Below are 22,221 nucleotides of genomic sequence, written 5' to 3'. Positions count from 1 at the left end.
ACCCATAAACTTAACCATTATTTAGGATGAAAGAAAAAAATATGCACATTTATTTAAAGTAACTTATATATTTTGATTAATTTTATTAATTTTATATAAAAATATATTTTAATCTTTTAATTAAGACGAAGAAAAATACTGACTTAATAGTATTTGTTTAATACATTCTCTGGATTCTTGGAGAGCTATCATCCATATTACATGTAATCAGAATAATTAAATGAACAACGGTTTTCATTTAATCTAATAAAATAAGGTATCACTATTATCTGAAAATATTTTCATCAATAAGCGTCAATATATTTCATTGGATATGTTAATTTAAATACTACAATTTAACATCGTAAGTTTATGTTTATAAAACTTTTGTTACTATAAATCATTCACATACGCAGATCATACTTTTAAATTAAAACATACAAAAGTTTTTGTTTATGATAAACATTTAATTATTAGCACGGATGAAGCATGTCGAAACACAATTATAATTAAATAGTTTTTTATAATTATTCATGAAGAAAATGCACGATTAAGTTAAATCAGAATGAATAATCACGTGTCATTATGGGCTTTTATTATGTACCATTAGACAAAGAGCATTTTAGAAGAAAGAGATCAATATAAATAATAAAATAATTGTAAGCACCAATGCTAATTGAATAATTTTTACTATAATCATTTTTGTTATGAAATATAAGATAAACTAATATTATAAAATTAATTTTTCATATAATATGATAACAAGGTAATATGTATGGAATTTATAATAGTTTTAATAAATTTGCTAATTTAAATATTTCATTTACTTAAAGATCAAATAATGAATATTATGTTAGATGCTTCAAATAATTAAAAAGTTCATATATTGTGAATACAAGTATTTTATTTAAATTGTTATGCCAAATTTGCTACAATTATTTAAAAATTAAAAATAAATCTATTAAGGTAGAGAAATTGTTTGAAAATTATATATATTGCTTATAGTAGCTATAATTACTTATTTATAATCTATTTTCTAATAAAAATTTTTAAATAATGCACAAACACATTCAATTTTTAATATTTTATTATTTTTATTATTTTAATATATATATATATATATATATAACATTTAAATGTAATTAAAAAAAAATAAGAATAAGGTATTATTGTATATATTATCCAGGCACATATAATGTCACGAGTCTATACTACATTTGTAATTCAAACTAATGTAAATTGTTTCCTTTTTATAAAAAGAAAAAGTTCAATCCTTACAAGTGTTTTATATTATAACTATAGTCACACTTTTATAAATTATATATGAAGAACATATATATTAAATATATATATTTATTATATTTGGGTTAATTTATTATATTACGAAATTCAATTTCATATAATGGAAGTAAATACAATAAATATATGAATATTCTACATCAATTTTTGTATTATATCATTACATCAATAGAACAGTAACGTAAATACTTTATTATTCTTAAACATAATATAATAGATGTTTATAAACATAAATTTAATAAAAAAATGAACTTGTGCTTTATAATTTCGATTGAAATTATATATTATAATTAATTGAAATGCAATTAATTTGATGTAATTAATAAAATAGTTGATTTCTAAAAATAATTTTATTGTACAAAAATAATTGTCGATACAACAAAGTATTTTTCATTTTATATATTTATAAAAATTTAATTTTGTAATTTTAATTGCATTAAAAAATCGCTTGTTACATAATTATGTACATAGTTTTCTATTTTACGTTATTAATGTTACGAAAGGTCGATCAGATTTGATTTCTACTTTAATTTTCAATAATAAATTAATATTTTGAGGGTTATAAAAATTTAAGTGATTTATAAAATGAAAAACTATATTTATATATTAGGAAAAAATTAATTTTTTAAATAACAATTTTTTATTTATTTTTCATGACATCCGTTTATTTATTAATTTACTTGATAATAATTTAATTGAAATCATAATATATATTTTTTATTTCCAACAATTTATTAATATTAGTATGTATAAACAAATTTAAATTATTTAGCATTTAGAATTAAAATATAATTAATATTATTAAACAATACCTTATCACTGCTTACCCACACTATTTACTAATTGAGCTATTGATGTAATATTATTTTTTAATATTAAACTTGAATAATTGAGACAAATATTATGATCTTTATCAAGAAAAGCTTAGATTTAGTTTCGAAATAAGTTAGAAATTCTAGAAAATGATAATTTTCCAAAAATGCTGTTCGATATAAATATGTTAACTTTGTGATCAGCTCGATGTTTTTATAGAGATACTTGAAGTTTTCTACAGTTTCCTTTTTGTCGCGGCATAGACACTGAGTGAGTGGATCGATTGGTGGTTGGGGAAGGAGTTGGAGAGGTCGAAAGGGCAATTCGAATAAATCGGAGAGCTGGCAGTACCATGTACGATAATATCGGCGAGTGACTGCCGAATTAACGAGAGAAAAGCGCGAGAATTTAATGGACTTTCGACTCTATTTACACGTGTACGTATCGATAATATCCAGTCAGAACTAGTCGAATTAAAATTTCGTAATTTCAACGATAAATTATTTTGCTCTCTTTAAAAATTTATTGATCGTCAAACAATCTATAAAGAATCGCTTGGATCTATTTAGAATTAGTTCTGTACAGTAAAGGTTCCAAGGTTTAAATTTTTTACTTGAATCTGAACTATAACTAAACTAAAAAACTTTAAATTATCTGGAAAAACTATTGCCTTATTAAATTGATATTTTAGAATATTAATCATTTACAATCCTCAATCTTTAAATAACCATAAAAATTATTTTCAAATATTATTCGGTTTAAAAAACATTTAAATTAAAAAACAATAAAACAAATTTTATTCCAATTAAGAAATTAATAATTATATATATATATATTTGTGCATGAAATATTAAATTATCTATAATTGTAATTAATTAATGTTAATTATTATTGGTTATTAATTAGATAATTTATAATTCATTAATAATTCTTATCTATAAAAATTTTGGATTATAAAAAAATATATTAAGTATATATCTAAATTTTGTATTAAGCAAACCTTTAATAATATTAAGTGTAAGTAAAAAATCATATTTGCTGTATTAATTCACATATAGTTATCACACGTTAATTTATCAATGAATGAATTACACAATTTAAGTTAAATCATACATGTAATAGAAATAAGTAGAATTGCTTAAAAAGTTAACATTCAATTAGTGGAAAATTGTTTATTTAGTTCTTTTAATTAAAAGTGTTAATTATATAATATTATCTTAATACTTATATGAAATATTCTTTTTTGATATTTTGAAAATATTATTGCAATTTTTGCTATTGCATAATACATAAATTATCACAAATACCTTATTCAATAAAAAATTGTTAATAATTTCTTTTTCCGACATGCACATATAAACATATAGACACAAAGTTCATATATGGATCCATATATGGCTGGATAGATGGTTGAAGTCATATGAGTGTAAATTGATAGTTATTTTCAAGCCATTTGTTACAACATTCAATTCATTGAAAATTTATTTTTAATTTTACAATAATAATGTGTCTATAACTTTGTTGAGGTAGATATTGTTTATTTAAATGATGATGTTTCTATGCTTCCAAGTGAGAAATAGCTATTATTTCACTAAATTAATTCAATGTGATAAATAAGCTTTATGTGTACATAACCAATAAAGAGACTATTTTTCGATACCGTTTAGATCTTTAAGGTAATTATATATAAGTTTAAAAATTTTAATGTATTTTATTTTTCATACTTTGCATTATATAATTACATTAAATACATAATAGAATTAAATAAGTATTTATATATAAATCAACATTTTAGTGAATAACTAAGAAAAACACACGATAACTTTATATATATTAAATTAAAATCAGACTTAAAATAAGTTTCCGGTTAAATTTTCTTATTATGAATAGATCAATGCAGCTTCTCATTTATTCATAACAATGCATTAATTGAAATCTGTAGATGATTTCATAAATGAGATTATTAAATAATAATCTTATAATATAAAGAAAATATTATTTTATTTATTTCTATGGGCAGTAATATAACTAAATTTAGTAAACAAACTATACTAATAATAATTTATTAGTTATAAATATTTTGTTATTGCCTCAAATAAACGTATACATTCGTCGCATATCAAATTTGTTTTGAAAAATTACATATAATTAAGTATTGTTTGCTTTAGTCCTTAAACAATTTATGTATTAAACTATTTAACATAGAATATTTATAGACAATATAATACGATATAATAAATTTCGAAAAATTATCATGTGATTTAAATATAATTTCGTATATCCGGAAAATTTATAATGTATTGTAGCAATATTTTTAGAAGGCAATACTCTTAAATGAGTATTCATATTTAATAATAAAATCGTCATCCATTTCAGTCACACTTTTAGAATTAATTTTCACTATTATTACAAACTTTGAAACAATTATAATTCAAAATAAAATCAGTCTAATTACATTAAATGCAGAAATTAAACCCATTGATATTACGTTAATTGAAATATTTGTATTTTAAACATTTTCTTTTAAAGCTAATTTAATTTTAATATTTAGGTCAGTTTATTAAAAAGACACAAATATAAATAATTTATTTAAGAATAATTACTGAATTATTTAATTAATTAATAAAATTATCTGTTATGTTATATTATTTTACAGGCAATGGATTTATGAAAATTTTTTTGTTTCTTTGAAGAAATATACGTATATGCAAATATACGTATTAAAAACAATAGTATTTATATATTTATTTTACCTTTATTATACACTTCAATTTACATGTAACTAGTTTTAATGAAAGTTCTTTTGTTACTATATGCACATATATCATATCTGGACATTAAGTGCACAAAATAATACTAATAGGCTGTATTTATTCGACAAATTATTATAAAAATAATATTTATATACCAACAGTACAGTCATTAAATAATAATATATAAGTACAATCGTTTTTTACAAGTGGAATTTACTAATGCATAATTTCTATCATAAAAATTTGTTGGTTTCCATTACAGAAATTATTTATCTTCATAATTGTGCGTATATCATTAAAATTTATTTTATTTTAGAATGTTGTATTGTAAAGTAGCATATTTTATTATAATATACTCACAAGTTACAAAAGCTTTCTTTAATAAGATTTTAAAATATATAACATGAATTATAGAATAATGTATGTAATGCAAAAATTATATAAAAGAGTCTGAAGGTAATTATAAATTATGTAGAAGTAATTTTAAAAAAAGTAAAATGTTTTGTGAAAAGAAACATCACGTCTGTTCTGTATTAGTATATTATTTAAAATAAAATGTTTCATTATTTACCAATTAAAATCACACTATTTATACTTGTATTTAGAATATCTAATAAAATATAAAAATTATAGAAATATGCAATTGAAAATGTTAATATATCATAAAATATTGTTAAAATTGATATTTTTTTAATATCACTATTTTAAATACTTTCCAATTATATTGCATTACAGTACATTATTTTATAATAATTATCTATCAATTATATCAATTATCAAACTAAAATTTAAAATGTAAATATTATAGTTTGAAAAGTAGTTTAAAACAATTACATCCAAATTTTTTTACAATTAACATCGTAATAAATTAAATATTAAATTCACTTAAATTGATTAACTATGTTGACTGTGAAAAAGCAAAATTTTATGTTTAAAACGTTAAAAAATATTTATGTATACTGTAATATTTACATAAATTACTTGTTTACGTATTACGTATATTTTAAAGATTTTATCAATGTTTATAGTTTATTATTTATTCAATTGTTATAGACAATTCACTAGATAATTTCTTAGATAATTCAAGTAATAGGCAGAATTTACACTCCATCTAATTTCACTTATCGATTCATAGAATATATATATAACCCATTTAAGCTCACGCAATTAAAATCGTGTACGTACATTTTAGATAAACGCGGGTGCCCCCTGCGTTAGATCGAAGTTTTTTTTATATACACATGAACTTTTTGAATGCTTGCCAAGTTGTTTTTTTAAACATTATCGGGTAATTGATTCCTATTACATAATATTACATTCTTGTATATTATTTAATTATATACAGTTTTAATGATAATTTTATGTAATTACTTAACTTACTATAATATACAAACTATGCGTTATATAAGGAATATCGAATCATAAAGTATTTTTGATAAAGTAATATCAGTAATTAATTATATTTTAAATTCTATACTTTTTCTTACACATTTAAATATTTTACAGAAGAATTGGATAATTTGTAAAATAATGTATAAGTATTTTTAAATTCAAATTAATTATCAAGAGTCGATTTTGAAATCATTTCTTACGTATTTGCTAAATGTGTTATGTAAATATTTAAAAAATCTTCATATAACAAAATTCATATTAAAATGTATTTTATAAAATTAAGTATAATACTTGATAAAAATTTTTATTGTATTTTGTGCATTAGAAGTTTTGTTAAAAATTTAATAAAAATTAATAAATAATATATAAAAAAAATGCTTAGAATTTTTTAATAAATTAATTTGGAATTAATATTAATTACGTGCATGACAATTTATATATTAATTTGCACAGAGATGCGTTGATTTATTATTTAAAAACTTCTCACAAACAAATTTTGATTAATAGTAATTATTAAATTATATACGCAAACATTTTATAATAAATAAAATTATTATTACTCCATTTTTAACGACTTTTATTGAAAAAAGTAATATTCAGTATTTTTAATATGCTTATAATATATTTCAGTTTTAATATGTATTCAAATTATCATAAAAAACTATATTGTTTCTACAGGAAATTCAGAAAAAACATTTTTGTATTTTTTGACGATAAAAAAATGTTAAAACATTGATACACATATTTGTATATATTAAATAATTTATGCTTAGAAAATGTCTATAAGTAATCCAATAAATTTTTATGAAATATAATAGATGTTATTATATTTAAATTTCATTTATCATTTATTAGAAATATCATATAATAATGAAAATATTATTTATTAAAACTTTATATCTCAATGGTTTTATTATCAGTTTATTTATTATCAACATATGTATTATTTTCAAAATTATTAACTTTATGAAAATGTTATTTTTGCAAAATCAGTTCTTGTATAATTTTTAAATAGAATTAAATTTCTTAATAACAATCATGCCTTATGTAAAGCTATCATGAAGGAAAAATATTAAATAAATTTTATTACGATTAAAAATACGTATTCTAAATTTTATAAATCCTATTTTTAATAAAATTGGATCGTTTATTTTTAAGGTATGACGTAGAAGTAATGAAAATTAAATAAGAATTTTTGTAATAATAAAAAACATGTTTTTAAAAAATTCGTATTCAGTCAAAAGAAAAATTAGGAATCTGAACTTCTTTCTAATATTGAAGAAGGCGCATTCGGTATTAAAAGGTGTGCCACCATAAGGATTCATTCTTTGTTATTTTTAGAAAATATGTCCGTAAGGTAATCGATCGTCTTGTGCAGACTATCGACAGTCATTTTTAACAGTGTTTATACAAATGTCTACAATTCTCTAATCTAATACGTAATACTTAATATATATCATATAAAGATAGAAAAACGAACTTTATTTAAATAAAATTCCAGTGCTTTTTTTCTTTAAATGCCAAGTGTTTTAATTTCGGGAGCTTGACGTCAACTTATATTGTTTCCTGCAAATATATTACTTGAATTTATAAATCAATTAGTAGTAAAAATGGATTCGGTATTTTTATGTAAAAAAATAAACTGATACTTTATATTAATTTATAATAGATGCTTAAGTTACCAACTTTATTTATCTAAGAGAACAATTAATTGTATTTAATAAAAAGTATCAAATATTTTTTAAATGAAAAAATCTTATAATAATTGATTCTGTCAAATAATAAGGTGAATATACATTTAAAAATATATAAATACTATTTCAATTAACAATTAATAAAACTTTTTTATTTATACTTCAATTGTATTTTATTTTATATATCCATGTAATTAATAAAATTTAACTATAAAATATACTAATACTTTTCATTAACATACTTAACAACGCATAGAAATTCACTATTGACTTTTTTCGCAAACAAGCCATGGCTTCATGATCGTGATAATGCGATTACAGACACATGCGAATGTAGCTCGCGTCGAAGAGTTTGCGCCGAGGTCATTGGTCATAAAAGTCGCTTGAGTAGTTGCAAGTCGTTTTAATAAATATCTCATAAACTGCTCGAACAGACACTAAAAAACAAAAGCTTCAGAATGAAAAGCTCACCATTTTTATTATTATTATTTTGGCTTCATTATTATGATTAAAAAAATTATGTTTAAATTAAAAATAATAAGTATAATAAATCAAATAAAATTGGTTTTATAGTAGTAATAGCAATCATTTTCGGGCAAAATTTTTAACTTTATTTTATATATTTTCATTATATCATTTATTAGATAAATATAAATATTCAGTTAGTGTCATTTATAAGTTCATTAGAATGTTGGAAAAACTTGCACTTTACATAGACGAAATGTTCATATTTATGTAGTAGTAGTAGTTGAATTATTAAATAATTTATTAAATAATCGACAACATAAAATATATGTTATTTGTGATTATATTTATTGTTTACTTATTATTTTAATTATTATTATATTTAATCTATGTAAATATATTAAATAAATCTCAGACAGCAAGCAATAAAACAAAGTATATATATATATATACGTTGTATAAGAATTGTTCGTACAACTAAAAACAATTAGAGTAGATAATTAATTTAGATTATTTCAGAATACATTATAGCACATAGTATAGACTATTGTTTAATTAGTCACGTTATTAGACTACTCAGTATCGATTTTTATTTGTTGTAACATATTAGAATAGTATAGTTCTATAATTTACGAGAATCTCTCTTTTTCAACAAAACAGGCTAATGGGCAAAGTTTTATCTGCTTCGTTAAAATCAACTTTATTATAAATTAAAAGGTACTTGAAGCAGTTTCAAATATTTAGATTCATGAAACATGGATACTCAACAAACTTTGGGATCTCCAACCGAAATTTCTACTGAACGTAAAGTACCTATGGTAAGGATTCGTAAGAAATCAATCGGATTATGTTAAAAAATATTTTGGTTTTATTAAATTTATTAGAAAGAAATTCGAAAACCGATGAATAGAGTTATTTTAGATGGATATATTAAAGTAATTAATACTTTTGAAATAGAGATTATCGCAAAAATATAAAACTATAAATGTATATAAAGTTGTATGAAATACTATAATAAAAGTTGCATATTATTTCATAATGAATTGATAATGAAATGAATGATAATCATTTTAATACTATTAATATTCTTATTATGAAAATTAAGAGAATTTAAGAAATTGTTCGGAACAAAATTTTAAATAAAATTAATTTTCAAAGCAGCCATTTAAATTCGAATAAATGTCAATAAAAATTTGTTAAAATTTGTTAAAAATTAAAAAATTAAATGTATATTTGTAACTGATTGTTAATAAAACAGAGTTCAAAAAAGAAAGTTTAAATTGGCGAAAATTAAAACATTTTTATTAAAACATAAAATATAATTAAAACAAAAAAAGAGATTCATTGGCAAATACACGAAATGGGAATGACAAAATATTTAGGTATTGTTATTTAATAAGAACATTTTAATTACATAATTATAGAAATTGCATAAATTAATATTTGTTCAATAGTACCAATTAAATAGCTTACTGTTTAATGAAATCTAGTAATGAATTTCCAATCGATTTTGTAAGGATTCAAGAAAAAAAGGAATGAACTACTGTCAGGTTCGGTGAAACTTCAAGCTAACATGAGATTAAATAATTTTTGCGTTTTCTTATTTCGAGAGATCGATGTAGTTAGGATAATATATTTTATCGACAATTTTTTGAATTTAGTTTATTTTTTCGCTAACTATTTGTAAATAATTATTTAGTACATAAATTCTATGACATAGATTGATATGAATGATTTTATTCTATTATTAAATATGATTTATATAATGAATTATTTGCTATTTTAATTTGATTATTAACAACTTTTTTATTCATTATTACGAGATATATTATTTTAATATATATTAATATTAATAATTAATAAATAAGTATTATTATGTAAAAATTATTATATAATATTTATAAATTTTATAATTTTTATATATAAATATATAGGTTTATTATACATGTATATATAAATTATATATGATAAACTTTATTCATACATTGTAGAATATATATTTTATGTGTATTAAATATAATGGAACTCTGAAATATTTATGCAAATAAAATTATCCTAAATGTAATTATATAATTATATAATTAGATAATTAGCATTTTTAATTAAATTTCTTAACACGCGTGTCATATGAGTAAATGAATAGTGAAATAATATCTATACGCAATTATCTATAAAAATACATATTGTATATATGGCAATATATGGTATGTATATATTATATTCATGTAATTCGTTCAGAAGTATGTATTTAATAAATATTTAATTATAATTACTTAAGAATGGATAAACATTAGTTAAACATACTGCATAATAGATCAACATATACTAAATATTACTAATAAAGTGATATAAATTATTTATAATATTTTTAAGAAGTAAAGCAGGAACATACAAAAGTATATACCACATATTCGTAATAAAAAGATTTCTATAGGTTAAACAGAATCCTCAAATACCTACAAATCTACAAAATCATCAAACACAACTTCAAAGCAGTAGGCTAAATTTGATTTCACCGGGCCTTCGCAATCTGTCAACCACTACGAATTCGGTGGATGGTACACCTCCATTTCAATATTCTGGTGGACCACTATCTTTGTACCATGTTGATGGTCGATCTCAACTGAATCCAGGAGGTCAACAAGGTCAATTTCCTCCGGCAAGACCATACGGATTACCACTTCAACGTGTACCATCCCCTAGGAACTTTTTTTTTGGAAGACCATCGCAATCGGATTCGTCTTCAGGTGGTCCGCCACCTCGTTTTATACACGGACAAACATCATCAACGGATCAACAAGGTCAGCCACCTTTAAGTGCCAGACTACCTCAATCCTTTAATCAAGTAGGTTTCGCTAATCGACCGCCATTTCAACCACTTTCTGGCGCTGCAAGCAATGATCTACGATTACCGAATCGGGGACTTCTTCAAAGAAATAACTCCGTAGGGGGTATTACAACTTCTCCGAGATTTTCACATCCAAATTTTCCTCTAGGCCAACGACAACAGCAGCAAAAAAACGGTTTGAATTATCAATCTCGGCTACAATTTAGCGTTGATAAGATGGTCGATACAGATGTCAATCAATTACATCGGCCACTATCAAGTGCATCATTAAAAATCGATGATAATGATAAATTTAATAGTGCCTTTGATGCAAGTAGCTGTGAAAATGATAAAGAGAGTGAAGATGGAGAAATTGATGAAGAACAACAGTCAATTAATAATGATGCGTTTATTGATATTAAAAATTACGATTTAGAACTGATGAATAGTGCAAGAAATAATTATGAAATACAAAAAAAAATTGAGTTTAAAAGCTTGTCTTCAAAAATGACTGACATTAAGTTATCAGACTTTGAGTCATCAGCCATGAAAGTTCATCCATTAAATAATCAAATGCAAAGACGATTCAAGAAATTAAAGGATACACATACTTCGCTACCTGAGGTATCCATCAATAAAATGAAAGAAAATCTTGAAACAGCTGAAATGCAAAGTTCGTTACCTCAATCATCAATAAAAACATCTGCTGACTTTACGAGCATTAAGAGTTTTGTTGATAGCCAAAGGAAGATGCTTTCATCAGCTAGATCTTTCATTCATCAATCACTAAATAACACCTCTCTCATGTCTATAGCAAGTGAAAATGAAAAAGGATTAACATTTAATAAAGCAATAAATTTATCCAATGAGGAAATTGCGAAGGTTGGAATAAATAACACTGGTATTTCGAGAGACCGAGCCATTGGGTCCACAAACATTTTGAAGAAATCATCTTCCAATGGGTTGATTAAAACAGGTCTTTAAACTGTATTCGATTCTTATTCTACTCATGAAAATTTTTTATTTAGTTCTTTGCATTGAAAAATATAATACATGCGTTATAAAATTGATTTTTGCTTGGGACAATATTTATGTCTCGCTTATCTATTTTGAAGTTATCTATTTTTTATACATTAATTATTTTTATTATTTGTAGATGCTGAAAATGACAGTGGAGTTGATGAAACAATGCAGCAAAGAGAGGTATGGGTTTAAATAAATTTCAGTAGTTGATGTATAGTAATAATATATAATTAAAACTAATCATTTTTATATATAAGATAATATGTTACTCTATATCATGATACATCATAACCGAATTAAAGAATTTCATAGATTATTTATTATTGATTAACGAAAGAAGGTTTAAATTTTATCGTATATACATTTATATTGTATATTAATTTTTGTATCATGTAAGATAGACGTATTTGAAACTATAAAATTTTTAATATATAATTATATTATATAATATAATTATGATCGTTGGAGTATAATTTTCAATCAATGTAATAATGTTAAAAGTTAATAAAAATATCGATTAATTAAAAATATAAAATTATTAATTAATAATTTATACTGTATAAAAAATAATTTTTAATCGTGTATTATTTAGTAATAACAAAAATTTATTTAAAGAGAATAGTGTTTATACATTATATAGCAAATAATAATATAAAAAATTGTAAACTTTTGATATCTAAATTTAATATTTCTAAATATTGAAATATAGCTGAGTAAGTGCGAAAACAGTATTTCTGAAAGCAAAAATTCTAGTAATTCATTTGATATAAAATAAATTATTGTTATTTATTTTTTATGTTTAGGGGCCAAGGACAAATGGCATTTCTGAATTGTCAAAACAGTCACCTGATAACAATAAAAGATCGTCAAGAGCCGGTTCTCCTGTAAAGTCTCCAAGTAAATCAATTAAAATTTTGCCGAGAACGCCGGATGCGGCTCCTCTTACAACTGTCCAAGACAAAAAAAGTAAGTCACCGGATAGCTGCAAAATTAAATGATTAGAATTTATTTATTTGTTTTATAATTCTATTCAACTCTATTTGGGATTCTTGATTAACAATTGCTTTATATATATATACCATTCATTTTTCTAATTGGATATGTTATTTCTCTTTTTATTTACGAAACATTGTTTCAGAAGTTCCAATGAACAAAGTACAAGTAGGTGCTGCTCCATCACCAAATTTAAAATCTGTGAGATCAAAAATTGGTTCGTTAGATAATAGCACTTACAAGCCAGGAGGTGGAAAAGTCAAAATAGAAAACAGGAAGCTGGATTTTAGCAAAGCGCAGCCAAAAATTGCAGCCAAAAATGATAAATATATACCTAGTGGTGGCGATAAAAAAGTTAGTAGTTTTGACGACTTATTCAAATAAGAATAGAAATGGATAAAAATAAATTTTGAAACAAAACATTTAGCGGATATAAAATTATAATTGAAAAATCTTTGAACACATTTCAGGTATTTCATTTTATTGTATTTGTATTAACTGTCTAAAAAAATATTATATTTTAAAATATTATGATAAAAAGCTTTTTCAGGAAAGTGTTCATTCTTGAAGTGATATAGATATTCATAATTAATTTACTAAATAGTTCATATATTGACATTATTATATTTATAATTTATAGTTACATTTTATTATAGTACATATATTGGTATAATTATATTTTCATCTAAATAATTTTAATAATATTTGCTTAAATAATTGTTCTATAAAAATTAATTATTAAAAGTACCACATGTTATAATATTCAATAGTAAAGGTAGTATCTGTTCAAATGGGATTAATTTGTTTATTAAGCTTAATATCAAAAGAAAACTATTTCAATAGAAATTACTATAAGTACTCAATGTAAATACAATTCATATAATCCTTTCACAAATAAAAATATCATTAAAAAATTGTTTTCATTTCAGTTTATAACATGTTAAATAAAAATAAGTAAAATAGTTACAATTAATAAAATTACAAGTAAAGTAGAAATACACTTCTATTCTTAAGAACAATTATTTATACAATTATTAATAGAAAATAAATATCTCAAGTACTAATTATAAATTAAAACATTTTCTTGAAGATTCAACAAGTGAAGCTTCAGTGGAATGCAAAACCGAAAATTGGTTCGTTAGACAATGCAGCATATAAGCCTGGCGGAGGAGACAAGAAAATTGAGACAGTGAAATTAGATTTCAAGGACAAAGCCAAGTCAAAAGTCGGATCAAAAGAAAATGCTAAACATGTGCCTGGAGGTGGATCTGTCAAGGTATGAGCTTGTGCTTTTCTCGCCGGCGACTATGTTTTCAGCCAATCCTTGTATACATTATCTTTTGCATCATGTGTATACTAGTTTTCTTCTAGAATGTGGCGAATGAAATGTATGTATTCGTATAATCATTGTCCTTAAATATTGTAATACCAGCTCTCAGCGTTTGACAAAGATAATTTTAAAAGCATGAATTATAGGAGACAGTAGATAAACTAGATTTTTTTGTGAAACGCGTAAAGAAATTTAACTTTAAAGCAATGTAGTCTGGTATACAAGTGATGGTTATTTTGTTGTATTCATATATTAATTGCTTCAGAATATTGTACAAATTGATATGCGATGTACAATTTTTATATACATTGATATGTGTGCATATAATAAGTTGTGCAACAAAAATTTAAGTCTAAATAATTAATATAGTTTAAATTACACTGCTTTATTATTACCTTACCTTATCTTACATTACCTTATCGATTTAAAAAAATATATATATTGTTTCTAAAACTAGTACAGTTATTTTAGAGTGATATTTGAATAATTGGCTTATCTATTCATTGATTGATATAAATATATGTCGATCTTTTACATATTTTTTAATAATATGAAAGAAAATTAACAGCTAATTGCTTTAATTCATATTTCATATTATTATATGGTTAATTTATTTGTTAATGATAGTTTAACATTATGTATAGTTGTGTAAATAAACTAAATTATAAAAAGTATAAGTATCATAAGAATATTTATTAATTCCTTCAAAATTATTATTTTAGTCAATTAAATTTTTATTTGAATGTATTGTGTAAGAATATAAGTATATGCTTATGGGATTTCATACACATAACCTTTTGTAAAGATAACAATTTTTAATATTTATAGTATATAACAAAAGTAATGTTTTTAAATAAACTCATTCCTTAATATTTTATTTTTTGCATGTTCTACTTACAAGTACAACAGCTAAAGTACAATGCAATATATTAATTTAGTTAATGCATAACAGTATTCAATAATAAAAATAACAAGTTCTTTTAATTTTCGTCGTGCTTTTTTTTGAAAATATACTAAAAATTAACTTTTAAACAATTATAAAAGATGATTGATGAATATTTTGAAACCGCATTTGATTTTTTGAAGTCAATAATCAATAAATAATACCTCATTATTATTATTTTTTTAATTTTAGTCATTGTTGATGACTACAATAATATCAAATGATAATCTCATTTTGATCAACGTAAGTATATATTATCGTTTATAAACAAGTTCATGTTCATTCTCGGATACTGAAGGGATGTCTGTAAAAAATTATCTTTTTAGTATTAGTTTAGTATAGATATAAATCCAATAAAGATGTTTATTAAATATAAATCGAAACTTTCTAAAGCGTCCTTCAAATGCAGTCTTTGAATAATGAAAAGTGTATAACCTTTCCAGAGATAATAAGTATTTTTTTAGAGCAATTAGTATCGATCTACACTCAGTAATTAATTAGAGATATTTAATCATTAATAAAGGTTTTATAATCTTATGATTTTGAGAAGATCGGAATAATTATTGTGAAGTGAGTATTATGAAATTTTTTAAGAAAGTCCATAGCATATTCTATCTTTGTATCTGTCATTCACAATATACACTTATTATTGTATATATGCTCCTATAATTAGATATTTAGACACAGATATAAATAATACTTCAACATTTACTATTCACATACTTATTTTTGTCAATCATTCATTATGTACTGGAGTATTAGAAAGAAGATATATAATAAAAATAAGATTTTTTTAGTTTATAATAATATAATTATTTAAGCTGTATTATAAATTTGAAAATTTGTTTTAACAATCAATATAGGTGAATAAGAATAATATACATATTTTATTTTTAAATTTTCTAAATCTCTCTGATTTTTAATATTTTGTGTAAAATTTTATTTATAAGCAAAAGTTTGTAAATTGTTTTTTTATGCTCTTACATAATATTTATATTGAAAGATTATATATTTGTATTACAATTTTGAATTAATGTTATCAGCCTATTAAATTCAAATATGATTTGTCATCATTTAATACATTGTATGTAAAATTAAAAAATCGCACATTTTCGTAAAATAGTTTTACAGGTAAAATAATGAAAATAATATTAATTAACTTAAATAATTCATTTTTTTAATAATTTCTGAAAGACTCTATTTTCAAAAATATAAATAAATAATTATATAGATATGCAATATATATAAATAGGAAAAATAAAATTGTAAATATTAATCAATAAATTTTTATTAATATAGCTTTAAAATACCAATTTTATGTTATCTGAACTCGTTAGGTGAGTAGTAATCAAGAGATCTGTAATTAAATTATTCATAGTTCAAAATTTAAAAAACTTTGATTATATTCTATACTTCAATTTATAATTTTTTTCAAATTATTATCTATCACAAATACAAAACATATATACAATATTTAATTTATTTGAAATATCTAATATAAATATATACATATATATGTATGTACACTGTATATACATATGTATTATGTTGTGTACACTGCACGCATGAAAAAAAAATTCATATGCATACTCAAATGCTTGGACAACAATATAATTATTAACTGTCTTACAAAAAATAATTCTTTCCCAAAATTTATATAATTCTATAAGGTCTTCTAGTCTCAATTATATCTTAGTTTGATAGCAATAAAAAAATTCAATTGTATATTTGTACAAAAAAGTTACGACTCAGCATTTTTAATGTTATTGTTTTGTATGATATTTTATTTTAATTTTATTATTGTTATTGTCATAAAGGATATGAATAAATATTTAAGTCTTTTTATATGCATGCTTATTGTTATTTTACATTATGCGTACATTTAACTTGTTGATATTATACATTTACAAATGAGATTGTTTTTAATCTTACTACCAATGAGATTTTTTATTCTATTAATATATTATTAATTCATAATTTTTATAGATTTTAAAAATAAAATTAATATTTTCACATTTAAGATTCAATATTAGTAAAAGATTGAGTAAGCAATAAAAATTTAGGATGTAAGAAATAGTGGAACATAAGGAACTCTATATATAATACCTTTGTTTTCATAATTTTTTATAAATATAATTAATTTGGTATTTATTATTTTCTTATTACTATGACTATTCTTTCATGATTTAAACTATTTAATCGTTGTATTGTGTATGTAAATGAATTACAAATATTTCTTTATTCATCTGAAAATTCAGTACCAGTTTAATCATGTCTTAGTTTCAGAATTTCTTGGTTTTGAATGAAATTGTTCGAAATGGTTTTTTATAAATACTACATATTCACTATTAAATTTTTAATTTTTATAATATATTCTGACCTAAACTTTGTCGTCTTAGAATATTTTATTACATCAATTATTTAGTTACAAATATTATTATATCGTTATATACTCTCTCATTCTTTTCCTACAGGTAACTGATTAAATATTTTATTTTATATTTTCTTGCCAATATTGATTAATATTATTTTATAGAGCAAAATATATGTATTGCATCTGTTATTGCATCTGTGTATGCCAACCTTGATTATTATTATTTCATAGAGCAAAATATATGATTTTAGAAATCAGTGCTTGCTTTAATTTTTTGAGCGAAATAGAAGATGTTACAAATTTTCTATAAATTTTTATATTTGTATTTGAAAGCAGTTTTTCTTTTTTCACATCTTTACAATTTCTATTTTACGAAATTGTGAAAGAAATGTAATTAAGCCTTTAATCCTTACAGATTGAAACACAAAAAATTGAAATTAAGGCTGAAAGTAAAATTGGTTCATTGGAGAATGTTAAGCACAAGCCTGGTGGTGGGGATAAAAAGATTTTTGATGACAAAACATATCTACGACAGAACTCTTCAAATGTAGGGAGCATTAGTGGTAGTGGCTCACAGGTATTTTTAACTTAACATAAATTTAAATAAATATATGTATGTAAAACGGATAAACTAGACTTTTATTCAATGATATTTTTCAATTTAATATTAAAACTAAAGATATAGACTAATTTTTATTACTATCATTTTTTCGAAATACTTAAGCTTAAATATTTAGGCTTGTAAAGTAAATTTTTAAAAATATTTATAAATATACTAATACATTGACATAAAAATAAAATTAATATTTTGTTATCCACATTGATAATTTTTAATTAAATTTTTAAATTTAATTAAAATAACTAGATATTTCCAAAAAGTTAATTATTCCATAATGTTTAATTTGATGATGATAAAATTGCTGTACTTATTCATAATTGAAATGCTCACGAGCTCATTGATTCGCCAAAAATCCAATGTAAATACTCAATATGTCCATTAAAAAAGAAATTGAAAAATATTTGATAACTAATTTCTATTTCTTAGATATTTTAGTATTATACATTTTATATTTTTAATTTATTATTCTACTGATACTAATTTTTTCGCTCTTTCTTATAATTTTCTATCTTTAATTATTTTGATGAAAATCGAACTCAGAGAATCATTTCTAATATATTTTATTGATAATTAATTGTGATATCCATGAATTTTATGGATGAGATAACAGTTGTGAATAATAAAATATGAATTTCACTAAATAATTCTCTTACACAATTACATAGATGAATAATCAATTTTGTAATTTAATATATCATTGAAATAATAATAGATTTGCAATGAAATTTTAACGTATTCTTATTCATGATAAGTGAGAAATTTTATAAAAATCATTTAAAATTTTTTTTTTTTAATTTTATAATAATCCAATACTACAGTCATTTAATAATGGGAAAAATAGTTTTTAATAATGTTATTCTGATTGTACTAAAAAGGTAAAAAAAGAGTATTTTTTATTATCAGTAGAATATTTCTCATATCGGTATAAAATAAAATGTAATTAAATGTTAATTAAAATAATAATACTCAGGTTTTTGAAAATATAAAGCTTACTCTATTTTGACATGCTGAAGTATTAAATAATGGAAAGTAAAGTTTTTATGTTAATTATAAAGTAAATTAAATATGAAGTCGTGTTCCAATAGTATTGACAAATCTTGATTTAATTTCTAAATATTCGATGGATAAAATATCCGTTCTATATCCACGACTAGAATAACGATATAAAAGGTATCAGCCAACAAAGTCGACAATTGCTTCATCGTCTAATTATCTGATAACTTGAATTACCATAAGAAAAAAACGAGTATCACGGCCCAAACGTTAATAACATTACAGATAACTCTTGTTTTGTTTTAGAGTCCAATAGCTTCTGGAACGGGGATTGACAAAAATGGCCTCCCCATTTCGGACAAGAATCTGAATCAAGAGTATTAAATCTTCAGGAATTGTTCTCGTTGCTCTTCTGCCTTCACTTTATAATAGACATACTTGTAAATGTACTAATTAATGGTGACCAGAGCCAACTGCCGAAAGTAGACCTTGACAAGCAGTGCATGACTTATTACCGAGCAGATCAAATCTACATTTTAATATTTCAAATTCGAAATTATTGTTGAATGATAATTTGAAACATAATATCGAATTTATTATGGTATTTGATAATAATGAATAATACTCGTCATTTTATATGTGTATAGGTTTTTTTAATCATGTCAATGTCTATTATCTCACACTTTGTTCAGTTAAATTATGAATATCACTGACAGTTCATTTAACTTCCTATTTCTAAATATATGAATCATAGAACAGAAAGTGCACTATAGAAACTTTGTCATTAAATTTTTAATTTGCTATTTAATCTATTTTATCCTGTTTTAGTAGATTATATTCATATAATATTTTATAATATTTTATAATAGCATTTATAAACAATCGTGTATAAAATTTTCGAAATAAATTAAAATTTTTAATTTTTAAATAAAGCCCCAATTTGAAAATTTTATTTAGAAAAATATTTAAAAGAATAAAAATTAATTATTCATCTACTTTTAATACATCTGTTTATATTTTAAATTCAAATTCTATCATACAATAACCAAAATTTAAAAACAAATTATTTATTTAATCAGAGTTCGGGTATTATTTCAAAAATTTGTAATGTAAAAAAAATATTAAAAATTAAAAAATTTAGAGATTGAATTTAATTAATTTATTTAAAATATGCTAAACTAATATATATAAATATATACTAATAATGATGTAATTATCAATAATTTTGTCAAATGTCCTTGTATTAAATTTTCTTTTAAATAATTCATTTGTATATACTTTAGATTCATTTAGTAATGAAATAATTAATTATAATTTAAATTTTAATGTAAAAATTGAAACATTGTTTAATCATAGAATAATTTATAAATAATTTACAAGATATTAAAACATATATAGATATATATTAAAAGTTTCAATTAATCATATTCATTTGGTAGAATTAACGAATATGGATTAAAATAAAAGCATATTTACACTAATAGAAAAGCGCTGTATAATTATAAGACAATATTATTCGAATCGATTCAATCAGCAAATTTACGTTAATAATTATATTACAGCGTAATTAAAAATGAGCTAATTTAGAAGGTTGAAACGATATAAAATAATTTCATTGATATTTTATATAAGTTTTCATTATATAGTTCGAAGTTGTATAAGCAAAAAATTATTCTTTAAATACATTTGTGAATGTATTTGTAAATTATTTTATTGTTCTTCACATGTACATTAACAATTTAAAAAATTAATTATATACTTTGTATATTATCACATAAGTAATAATAAATGTTATTAATATCATAATCAATACAATAATTATTATAAATATATTATATCATTTAATTCACTTACATATTTTAATTTATAAAAAATGAATGCAAAACTGGATATTAATACGATACAATTATCCAATTATTCATATTATTTGTATTAGTTACACAACGCTTTTCAAATAATACCTTTTTCATTCTTGAGTTTGATAGAAGAATTTTAGTAAAGTTTTTTACTAAGTATGAAGTACCATTATTACCGTGTTAATTATATTACCGAAGGTATTTTATTGAATGTACTTCATCACACGAGCCATTTCTTTAATATTAATTAATTAATTTAATTTGTTAATTTCATAATATTAATTTTTTATAATTATTAAAGTTATATCAGTTTCATAAAAAGATGAACGTGAGAGAGAGCCATTAAAGTAATAATAAAATAATAAAATAAAAATATTAACAATATAAATTAACAGCATAAAATATTAACAATAATAAATATAAATTCAATAAATTACAAGTTTTTTGCATTATATTTTTACAATATTTTTGCATTTTTTATTTGACTTAATTAAATTGATAACATACTTGTAGATTAATATGGATGAAAATAACATAATATAAAAATGAAAGCTTAAGCTTGCTACTATTATGATCCATAAAAGTTATGTTATTTATTATACAAATATCTTACCTTAAATATTCTTAATCAATAATTAACAAATTTATGGTTTTCTAAACTCAGTTTCATAAATTTGATAAAAATTATGTAGTAAATATTGAAATATGTAATTGACATGCATGATGTGCATTATAATTTTATTCATTGATTTGTGCTTTGTTTAATTTGTTAGTTTTAACAACTTGCCAATACACCAAATTTACCAAACAAAAGTTATAATTATTTAAAGTGACAGTCTTAACAAAGTATTACAAAGTGTTTTTTCTA

The 22,221-nt window shown here is 21.7% G+C and overlaps 1 protein-coding gene across 1 annotated transcript in view; it reads left to right on the top strand.

Moving 5' to 3' along the window:
• LOC105366194 (microtubule-associated protein tau) overlaps window positions 1–19,881 on the top strand; it is a 37,034-nt gene extending 17,153 nt beyond the window's left edge. Inside the window, exons 4-10 of the mRNA XM_011504543.1 lie at window positions 10,830–11,895; window positions 12,379–12,425; window positions 13,049–13,211; window positions 13,384–13,592; window positions 14,329–14,514; window positions 18,301–18,462; window positions 19,804–19,881. Coding sequence (XP_011502845.1) covers window positions 10,830–11,895; window positions 12,379–12,425; window positions 13,049–13,211; window positions 13,384–13,592; window positions 14,329–14,514; window positions 18,301–18,462; window positions 19,804–19,881 — 1,911 coding nt within the window. The remainder of the gene's footprint in view (window positions 1–10,829; window positions 11,896–12,378; window positions 12,426–13,048; window positions 13,212–13,383; window positions 13,593–14,328; window positions 14,515–18,300; window positions 18,463–19,803) is intronic.
• Window positions 19,882–22,221: the final 2,340 nt, after the last annotated feature.

This window comes from Ceratosolen solmsi, unplaced genomic scaffold, assembly GCF_000503995.2.
Source record: "Ceratosolen solmsi marchali unplaced genomic scaffold, CerSol_1.0 scaffold10, whole genome shotgun sequence".
NCBI classification, from domain to species: Eukaryota; Metazoa; Arthropoda; class Insecta; order Hymenoptera; family Agaonidae; genus Ceratosolen; species Ceratosolen solmsi.
This window is presented reverse-complemented; position numbering and strand designations above follow the sequence as displayed.